This window comes from Patella vulgata, chromosome 3 (assembly GCF_932274485.2).
Source record: "Patella vulgata chromosome 3, xgPatVulg1.2, whole genome shotgun sequence".
In the NCBI taxonomy this organism is placed as follows: Eukaryota; Metazoa; Mollusca; class Gastropoda; family Patellidae; genus Patella; species Patella vulgata.
In genome coordinates, this window is record NC_065881.2 from 46,570,024 (window position 1) to 46,581,279 (window position 11,256).

Genomic DNA, 11,256 nt, shown 5'->3' on the forward strand with positions numbered 1-11,256 from the left:
TATTGTCGTTGCCCCTGTCCGTCCGTCTGTCCACAATTGTTTGTGAACACTCTACAGGTCACATTTTTTATCTGATTTCAATGAAACTTGAAATATAGATTTATCACCCTAAGATCTCGGTTCCTTTCGATATTGGCATGTAACTTCATGGACTGGAACTTCATGGATTAATACCCCTGATTGTACGAAAAACCACGTTTTTAGCTTGTGAACACTGTAGAGGTCACAATGTTTATCCGATTTGGTTTAAACTTGAAATATAGATTTATCACCCTAAGATCTCGGTTCCTTTCGATATTGGCATGTATCTTCATGGACTGGAACTTCATGGATTATGACCCCTGATTGTACGAAAAATCACGTTTTTAGCTTGTGAACACTGTAGAGGTCACAATGTTTATCCGATTTGGTTTAAACTTGAAATGTATGTTTATAACCCACAGATCTCGTTTCCTTACAATATTCGCGCATATCGGATCGTAACTTCCTGAATTATGGCCTCTGATTGTACGAAAAATCATGTTTTTAGTTTGTGGTCCCTCTAGAGGTCACAATTATTATCCGATTTAAAAAAAAAACGTTTGAATATATCAACGTTACACCGTATTGTTTGTTGAGTTCGAATTTCGTGAAAATCGGGCCAAAACTGCCGGACAAAATGGCCGTCCCTCGTATGCAAATAGTGTAAACATCTGGTAAATCAATGTTATGGAACCTCTAGGGGTCACAATTTTGATCCGATTTCGATGAAACTTGAAATACATGTTTATAACCTAAAGATATTAGTTCCTGTCGATATTCGCACATGTCACATCATAACTTCCTGAATTATGGCACTTGATTGAACAAAAAATCACGTTTTTAACTTGTGGTCCGTGTAGAGATCACAATTTTTATCAGATTTAAAAAAAAACGTGTGAATATATCACCGTTACACACTAAGATCTTGGTTCCTTTTGATAATCGCAGATACCCAAACTTAACTTCCTGGATTATGGCCCCTGATTGTTAAAAAAATCGCAGTTTTAGCTTGCAGATTCTCTAGAGGTCACAATTTTTTTCCGATTCTAAAAACCGTTTAAATACATCACCTTTCCACCATAATGAATGTTGAATTCAAATTTTGGGAAAATCGAAATGAAACTGCCCGACAAAATGGCCGCTCTTTGTATGCAAATTATGTAGAAGTGTGTAAATACGAAGGTTGTGGACCCTCTAGAGGTCACAATTTTTATCTGATTTTGATGAAACTTAAAACATATCTTTATATCCCAAAGATCTCAGTTCCTTTTGATATTTGCACATTTCAGGCCATAACTTTCTGGATTATTGCCCCTGATTGTACAAAAAATCGTGTTTGTTTTTAGCTTGATCTCTATCCATCTCTTGTAAAATGTTGGCATATCCTGCCTGACAGCCACTGGTAAATTACTGGGGATATAAATCAGATCAGATCTTGAAGATTATTTCATATTGATATGGAAAAAAAATCAAACATCATACAGTGTATATCTCCTAATTTTATTCTGTTTTCTTCTCATCTTTACAGCTACATTATTAGATCAGGGATTATTTGCTAGATATCAGATAGTTGAGAAATCACAAGTTAATCCAGATAAGGATACAGAAGATAATATGAAACATAATCCGTCAGCCGCTGATATTGAGGAGACATCATCAAAGTTTGCTCCTAGACCATTAGATCTATCTCTCTTAGATCAAATTGATGTAGTAGAAAAGATTCATACTCCAGATATGGAACAAAAAGTAGAATTTATGAAATTACAAGCACAGGTTTGATTTATCTATTAATTTTACATCTACTCTTAAATAGATCCTCATATATTGGTTGCTCTACGGTAATTCCAAAAACACCATTAAATAATGTATAAGTGGGTTCTTGAATCTTGACTCCAATACATAGTAATTAATAATTAGTAATGTGTACTGATATGTAATATATACTCTTCCAAAAAAGTGGGGGATATTGAAATGCAAATACCTATGGAGGTTGTAATATGATAAATATTCATGGACACTTGATATGCTTTGAGAGTATGTTCACAGGTGAATAACTTATCGCACCAACAGAACCACTGATCTGCATGTGCGACATGCAATAGCGCCATACACTTGGGAGGGGTTCATTGTCAAATTTGACACTTCAAGGAAGGGTTAATGAAAACTGCGGCTTGCTGGTTTATCCTATACATGTTTGCTTTCCTATCGGTTCTTGCATAAGATTTACTGTTTAGTGTATCTTTGCTTTAGTGTGTTACGTTTAATTTGATAGGGAGACGTGTTCGTCGATGTCAACATCAACCGACAACACTGAGGAGTGGGTCAGATTGCCCTAAATCGTGAATGGACGGTTGATCAGGAGCATGCCATGACGAATTGCTGAATGTCTGAGGATTGGTGGACCAATTACTCATTATTAAAACAAAAATCAAAAGCATCCATTTTCACTTTTGACAGTGTATCTCTTTGCGAGTGAAATGGGGCCGTCAGATAAGTCGCCCATATGAACTGTTTATGTTTATGTGTAGGCAATTGGCCTGTTATTAACATACACTGGTTACCTCTAATAAAAACAGCAGTGCATTTCCGCAGTTTTGTATTGTTTCTGAATATCCCCAACTTTTTTTGAAGAGTATACATATATGTATACTCTTCAAACATACATGATACAGGAGATACTAGATCAGTGAACTCCAATACACAGTAATCAGTACAGTGATAAGTTTATTCATTTGTAATATACATAATGAGATTGGTGTATATTGGTGATATACATAAGAGATACTAGATCAGTTAAGTGTGAACTCCAATACACAGTAATCAGTAAAGTGATAAGTTTATTCATTTGTAATATACATATCAAGATTGGTGTATGTATATTGTTGATATACATAACAGATACTAGATCAATTAAGTGTGAACTCCAATACACAGTAATCAGTAAAGTGAAAAGTTTATTCATCTGTAATATACATATTGAAATTGGTGTATATTGGTGAAATCCAGTACATTATATAATCAGTAAAATATGAGGTATATAATCCTTGAGTGGCATTAAAAAACACAACACAAATTTATATGAAATACAATCTCTTATCGTTATCAAGTACAAATGATATCAAGTACTTGATAACAATAACAGAATACTTGTCGAAACATTGTGCTATATGTGTATAATCCAGTGATTGTATTCCATATAAACTTGTGTTTTTTAAAATGTGAGGTGTAATCATCTATAATACCGGTACACAGATTGAGATTGGTGTGTATTGTTGTATCTGATGCTGCTCAAATCATGTATGATTATAATATGATGACCTAGACACTTCATATCATACACAGATTGTATAAGTTACTGCAGGACTCACATATTAATGTTGTCCGCGATATCACTTCGGTGGAAGCGGACGTTAAATAAAGCTATTTCACAGTAAAATGAAATGAAATGGGGTTTAACGTCCTACTGTTCTGTTCCGAACTGGGCTAATGAAGACGGCATACGCCATACAGTGTGCTATGAGGGAAATTTTGCCCGGACACCGGCACTATGGCTTACTCTTAAATTGAATTCCAACTGTCAAGGGATCTTTTACGTGCACACCAATGTGTACACCGGACCTCGGTATTTCGTTCCATGCGAACGACTAGACAGCTGTCCTTGTCAGGCCCTCCGTCTTGCATCACTGACAAGATGGAACCACACTGGAAAATCTGGATGAACTTTCACGACCAATGCAGGGATCGAACAGGCTAACCTATTTCACACACACTTACTAATGCTCAAAATATCATACAAGCCTTGTAACAAGATACAGCCAAATGTTTCTCTGTCTGCAGTAGAGAGCTTTGAGCCCAACGAAAATTTGGGAAAAGGTTTTAGCCAGGTAAACAGTTAAGAATTAACATTTAAAGTCAGTTGGGAAGTCAATGGTGGTCTGCCTCCAAATGCAATGTTATCCCCCTTTGACCACAAAGTGACCCCCACCCCACACCCAAGAAATAGGCTTCTGTATAATCAGTGGTAAACTTTACTGAATCTTTACATATTTAAAGGTATTTGTGCAAAGACAGAAGATAGATGTGCAGGAATTGCGATCTCATATCAGAGTTATAGATAAAGATGTACCTAGAACAGATAGAGATGAGATATATTTCAAGTAAGTAAGCACAATTAATGGATAATTTGTTTAAATTGATGAACAGCAATTGGGGAATTCAAATGAATATTATTTGTCTGTAAAATGATTAGGAAATTTGCAATCTGTCACACTGAGTTAAACTCCTTTTTCATTGATTTCAGAGGTTCAGGCAATCCCCGTTTAACAGAATTAAGAGAAGTACTTATTACATTTTGTGCCTATAATACAGAATTGGGTTATGCTCAGGGCATGAATGATATTCTATCCAGGTTTTTATACATTATGGGATCAGAAGTAAGTAAGAATTAGGAATATGTGAAATTTTATGCATACAATACAGGTCAGAGATTTGATAGAATTTTTGAAACTCAATACGATTGTTCAATAAGGTACAAGGATAAACCTTGTCAATTTTTTCGATAGTAAATTTTTAAGCAATCTACAGAGTTACCTTTCCGGTTATATTTTGTCTTTTAAAGTCTGGACAAAGATCTCAATGGAATTTTATAAAACTTTCAACGTATTTTGCTGAGTAACCTTTATGTTCATACATAGGCGTACAGGGAAATTTTTTACTGGGGGGGGGCGGTGGTGGTTGGTGCCCCAAAAATGTAGTTAGGTTCTTAGTATGTTACATAATAATCATAATATCTCTTTTGCGATGAATAAGTTCTTAATTTCTAAATCATCAATAAAAGAGAACTAAATTTTATTTACTTGTAATATACACAACTAAAAACAGTTGTTTATGTAACTGTAATCCGTGGCTTACTGTACTCCAAACAATAGAGGGTTCAAGTCTTAAGATTTCTATTTAATTGCCTAAATATAGACACTCTGAATTTAAATTCGCTGTTAAATTGGACGCATTCAAGAACACAATATTTTTTTATACAACTTTTACAATTTTCCCAGCATTTGGTGCCCAAAATGGGGGGGCAGCCACCCCCCCAGCCCCCCCCCCCCCTCCAGCTCGTACGCCTATGTGTTCATACTTCGTTAAAGCCTGGGAAAGAGATTTGTGTATAGCTTTAAGATTCTGAATTTTTAATGCATGTAATGTATACTTCTAGGTAGAATCATTCTGGTGTTTTAAATCATATATGGAGAAAATCAAAGATGATTTTATGGAGGAGGGCATGGTTAAAAAAATTGGTAAGTACTGGTACAAGGTATTCGTACCATGATTATTGAAGCATTGTTCCTATTTGGTGAGAAAACTATAACTAAATAATTTCATATTAATTTTTTTTATACACCCACATTTTCATGTGAACGTATTATGCCGTCGCCCCTGTTTGTCTGTCCGTCCACAATTTGTTTGTGGACACTCTACAGGTCACAATTTTTATCTGATTTCGACGAAACTTAAAATATAGGTCTATCTCCCCAAAATACTGGTTCCTTTCGATATTGGCATATATAGGATGATAACTTCATGGATTATGGCCCCTGATTGAATGAAAAACATGTTTTTAGCTTGTGGAAACGCTAGAGGTCACAATTTTCATCTGATTTCGATGAAACTTGAAATGCATGTTTATAACCGAAAGATCTTGGTTCCTTGCGATATTTGCGCATATCGGATCGTAACTTCCTGTTTTATGGCCCCTGATTGTACTAAAAATCGCGTTTCTAGCTTGTCGTCCCTCTAGAGGTCACAATTATTATCCGATTTAAAAAAAACATTTGAATATATCACTGTTACACTATAATGATGCGGACAAAATGGCCGCCCTTCGTACGCAAATAGTGTAAAAAAAATGGTATATCAAGATTGTGGATCCTCTAGAGGTCATAATTTTGATCCGATTTTGATGAAACTTGAAATACATGTTTATAACCCAAGGATCTTGGTTCCTTTAAAAATTTGTGCATATCGAATCGTAACTTCTTGAATTATGGCCCTTGATTTTACGTAAAATCATGTATTTAGCTTGTGGTCACTCTAGAGGTAACAATTTTTATCCGATTTAAAAAAGCATTTGAATATATCACCGTTACACCCTAATGATGGCGGCCCCTCGTACGCAAATAGTGTAAATATATGGTATATCAAGGTTTTGGACCCTCTAGAAGTCACAACGTTGATCCGATTTTGATGAAACTTGAAATAATAGCTTTATAACGCAATGATCTTGGTTGCTGTCGGTATTCGTGCATATCGGATCGTAACTTCATAAATTATGGCCCTTGATTTTCCGAAAAATCGCTTTTTGTTTTGCTTGTTCTCTATCTCTTGCAAAATGTGGGCGTATCCTGCCTAGCAGCCACTAGTTATACTTACCACTACCAGGCCCGGTTTTCAAAAACATTCTCAGACTTAAGTTAAGGATTCACTCAACACTGTTTGCCTTATTTTAACTAAAATATAGCCCTTTATAAAACTTTTGTTGCTATGATGTATCAAATACATCAATAAGAAACTATGTGCAAATTTTTGTGTTTCTGGATCAAAGATATTCTCATAAACAGTGATTGAAAGTTGAGTAAATTCTTAACTTAAGTCTGAAAATGCTTTGTAAAACTGGCGTCTGGACAAGCATGTTTTAATTTTGAAAATCACTAAAAATTCCTTTTTCATAATTTTGTTTTTCAGATTTAGTTAAAATGTTACTTGGTGAGATAGACCCTTATTTGTTAAAACATTTTGAGGTCCATGAATTAGGAAATTTATTTTTCTGTCATAGGTATTAATTTAATTATTTTATTTGGCTAGTAAAATGTAGAAAGTAAGGTCCTGTAAGGCATGCTGTGGTTTATTAAAGACTCTAATGTTAGCGCCATCGAATCCCTTGCAAACTATAATATTGTGAAAGTTGAATTTCTAATAGGAATATCAGTCCAAAAATGTCTTGATTCTGTTCAGTAATTATAAAACTATGACGAATTGAAAATTCCATTGATTTATGCTGCTCCCTATGTAACAAGATGGCTGCCATCTTTATTTGCTGTGAACCAAATTGATGGGGCCAGTTTTAAATCCTATCGACTCTAAGCATTGGTATTTTGATAATCAATCTAAGTACATATTAGTGTGGAATAAGTGCTGAGAAATTTGATATTTTCCGAAAAATGCAAATCACGCATTTAACTTAATGGAATTAGTTGTTTTGGATTGTTTGTTTTTTTTCATTTAATTTTTTCTTTTATTTTAGGTGGCTCTTATTGGGATTTAAAAGAGAATTTAGTTTTCAAGATTCTCTGAGATGTTTTGAAATTTTAAGTAGTCATCATCTAGAACTGTCATCTATAGAAGCTGAAACAGCTGTTAGAAGGGAAGAAATGAAGGAATTTGCCAGCTCAGGTAAATTTTAAAGAGTTCATTTCTTCTTTTTGTTGCATCATTATATGTAAGGTCTGTCTGTCTTTCATTCCAAAAATAAAAAAATTGAAATATTTCCTATAGTTATTGGACAATAAAAGTACTGGTTGCTATTCCCTTTTTATTACTTATATCTTTCCAGGAGGAGATACAAGGACTATTCCTTTACAACCCAAAGAATATACATTTGAAGTATTTATGTGCGTGGCATTATTAATAGAATGTAGAGAAGAATTATTTAAATGTAATGACATTGGTATGGTGTTTACTTGTATCAATAAGTAAGTTAGTTCTTTAGCTTTTTTATTATATTGATTCAGTAATATTTGGCATGGTAAATGAAACTCTATAATGCTTCTTGATTCTGAGCGATGGAACTGTGTTTGAATTGAAGTTTTGGCAAGATGTAGCGTAGATTGTTTATTATAGTAGCAACAGTACTCAATTATCCATTTTATCGATAAATTTTTTAATCTCATAGGTGTTCTAATCAATTATATCTCGGCTATCCAATGATATCCAATGATCTAAAGGGTTGATTTTAGGCTTGTCATGTGAATTAATGTCTAGATAATAGTTTATATAACATTTGAAACCAAAATAAAGTCCCGCAATAAGCAGATTTAGCTCTTATTCAATGACCAGTCCATATAATTGAGATCCTTTCTGTAGATTACTGAGAAGTATATTTTGACTAATATTACAGTCTTTCTTTGACACTTCTCTTTGAATAAAGTTACCTGTGGATTAGATGATATATTGAACAACTTGACAAAATACAACTTATTTTATGTATTATGTATTTATAAAGCTAGTAAATTTTTCTTAAATTAACATTTGCTGTTTTACTATAAAACAAGTTTTGTCTGTCTGTCTTTTTATTTACCTCTTTTGGTTGGGTTTTTTTTTCAGTTTAAAAATGGATTTAGACAACATCTTGTGTTTATCAGAAAGATTATTTTTTACTTATTGTAAGAAGACAGTTGAAGATAGTTTTCATATGGTCGATGAACATGGTGGTCATAATCATGAAAATCTGACATTTTCACAAAAATTAATTGAAAAATTGAAGAAAATATGAAATTTTTCATTTATCAGTTTTGTTATGCACACCAGCTTCCCACTCCCAGTATCTGGAATATATATGTGCCCTGAAATCGAAACCATTAAAATACATTTTTTGGGGAGAAATAATGATTACAATAGTTGTATAGAACTGTATCTTTATTCTTTCATATGCTGAAAAGGCAAAATAGGAATCTAAGTTTAATTGAGCATCAAATAAAAGTTCTGAATAAATAGAACATAATGGTCGCTTTTAAACTAACTTTTTGCTTAACAAAATATTCTGTATCTCCCAGTGTGCCCGTTCTAAACATCCTTGTCTTGTCACCAGATCGTGGACTCAATAGGGAGAAACCTATTGTAACACATCACACGACATTGGGAACCTAGCATTATATAGATTGCTGGGTACATCCTATTAAAATGCATAAATATGCAAAACAAATCTAACAATGGGCTATAAAAGTGGCAAGAAATTGCATTGGTTGGTCAATGTCCTGGACATTGTGTTTTTATTCTGAAATAAAACAGGGTATTTTTATTGTTTATTCAGTGGGCACATTATCATTGTTATGTTGTCTTCCACCAATAATTTATTATTCATAAATCATCACTATTTAACAAATTTTTATATACTTAAATCCTAATAAATCATCACAGTATTTTGTTACATGTAACAAATTTTATATACTTAAATCATCCATCCTCATTTGCAATGTACTGTGATATAATCTCCATGATTGTAATAATAATATGTAGAAACTGATAGTTCATAAAGCTGAATGTTGGCTATAGTAAAGATTAAGCAGCCATGCTATTAATAGAAAAATTTGCCAATTCAAGATGTTGAAAGTTGTAGTTCATAAAGCTGAATGTGGGCTATAGTAAAGAGTTAGCAGCTATGCTTATCATGTTAATTTGTGCAAGTCAGATACCCTAACTTTTTTTTTTCATTATGTTTGCAATTTTTTGAATGATCATTAAAAAAAGCCTTCTCTAAGTTGTGTAAAAAAGTAAAAAAAAAAAGAACTTTATGTTGTTTTTGTAATGAATATTGTATGTGTACATAAAGATCTATAATAGTGGATTAAACAAAAATGAAATGAAATGAGGTTTAACACTCTACTGTTCTGCTACTACTGGGCTAATGCAGACAGGCATATGCCATGTAGTGTACTATGAGAAAAATATTGCCCGGACAGTGGCACTACATGGTATACTCTTATTTCAAATTAAAACTGTCAAGGGTTCTTTTACGTGCACGCCAATGTGTACACAGGACGTTGGTTTTTTCGTCCCATCCGAACTATACATTGTCCCTTGCCAGGCCTTCCATCCTTCACACTAAAAAGGGGGAACCACGTCGGAAAATCCTGATGAACTTTCTCGGCCAATGCAGGCATCGAACACAGGACCTCCACGTTAGCGAGCCAAGGTTCTTCTCACTGAGCTACCATGACTCCGTGGATTAAACAAATTTAGATAAATATTAATACCTATCAAGTCTAATCTGAAACATATAAAATTATAGTAAGAACTAGTCGAAGAATATCGAGTCAGTCTGATATTATTTTTAAAGTCTAAACAAAGTATAATTTAATTAAAATAAGATATTATAAAAAATTATGTTTGTATGCATGTTAATTTATTTCAATTTGGACACAGATGTGCAAATGTTTATAAAAAAATCTAAAAGTTTAAAACATAAATCTTAACACATACCAAGTGGGGTGCCAATATATTTTAGTTTCTTTTGCTTTTTGATTAAATGTAATGTAATTGAGCTATAATTGACTACAAGATAAATTTTCTATTTTATCAAAGCATTTCAATATTATGTGCTTCATTTATTAAGCGGTTACATTTGATTGAAATCCTTTTCTCGTAGCTGTTTGAAAGTATAACAATTGCAGATGTTAGAGAGTAGGCTGCTATATGTTGTCCAAAAAATCATTTTTATACTCCTGCATTGAAATATGGTCGTATATTGCTGCCGCCCACGTCCGTCTATTGGGAAAATCTTGTGCATGCACTAAAGGTTAAAGTGAATATCTGCTTGACTTTAAATTTATACAGTGTTTAAGGTTATGAGACGAAACCTATTGCTTTCAACGATTTCCGATTATTACTGCCAGAGATATGGTCCTTGATCACTTGAGAAATCTTGTTACGCGCTAGAGGTTAACGTTAACATAGATTTATACACAGTGTTTAAGGTTTTGAGACAAACAATCAAAACAATGTCTAATGGTTTTTGATGATACTTAATGGGTTGTTACTTGTAATCAGATTTTAGTGTGTTGTTAATGTTTTCATCACTGACAAAGTAAAAATATGTGATAACCCTTGTTGACTGCCCAGAAGACTTTGCTGCTGAGGGTGTATGTTTCATTGCCTGGCAACCTATCTTGCAGTTGTTTGAAGACCAAGTCATAACAACTGTAACTCCATTTTAATACATAATTAATCTGTGATAAACACTGGTACATGAAAATTAATGAAATGTAAAATTTGCTAAGAAAAGCATATTATTTAAATCATGAAAAGTGAATGGGTATTTATACTCAAGGTTTATATTTTATATGGCAAGTAATAAATGTGTTAAATAAAGTGTCTATTTTATTATCGATAGTGTGTGTGTTATTTCCTTATATCAAGGTAATAGTAATACCGGTATGGTATTCATTATTATCAGCTAACACTCGG

The 11,256-nt window shown here is 33.3% G+C and overlaps 1 protein-coding gene across 2 annotated transcripts in view; it reads left to right on the forward strand.

Moving 5' to 3' along the window:
• Nucleotides 1-11,177, forward strand: part of LOC126816353 (uncharacterized) — a 43,234-nt gene extending 32,057 nt beyond the window's left edge. For both annotated transcript variants that reach the window (XM_050542792.1, XM_050542793.1), the window contains exons 5-12: nt 1,550-1,794; nt 4,075-4,178; nt 4,322-4,454; nt 5,234-5,315; nt 6,760-6,850; nt 7,319-7,467; nt 7,628-7,766; nt 8,398-11,177. In XM_050542792.1, coding sequence (XP_050398749.1) covers nt 1,550-1,794; nt 4,075-4,178; nt 4,322-4,454; nt 5,234-5,315; nt 6,760-6,850; nt 7,319-7,467; nt 7,628-7,766; nt 8,398-8,566 — 1,112 coding nt within the window. In that variant the 3' untranslated portion in view covers nt 8,567-11,177. The remainder of the gene's footprint in view (nt 1-1,549; nt 1,795-4,074; nt 4,179-4,321; nt 4,455-5,233; nt 5,316-6,759; nt 6,851-7,318; nt 7,468-7,627; nt 7,767-8,397) is intronic.
• The last annotated feature ends 79 nt before the right edge of the window (nt 11,178-11,256 follow it).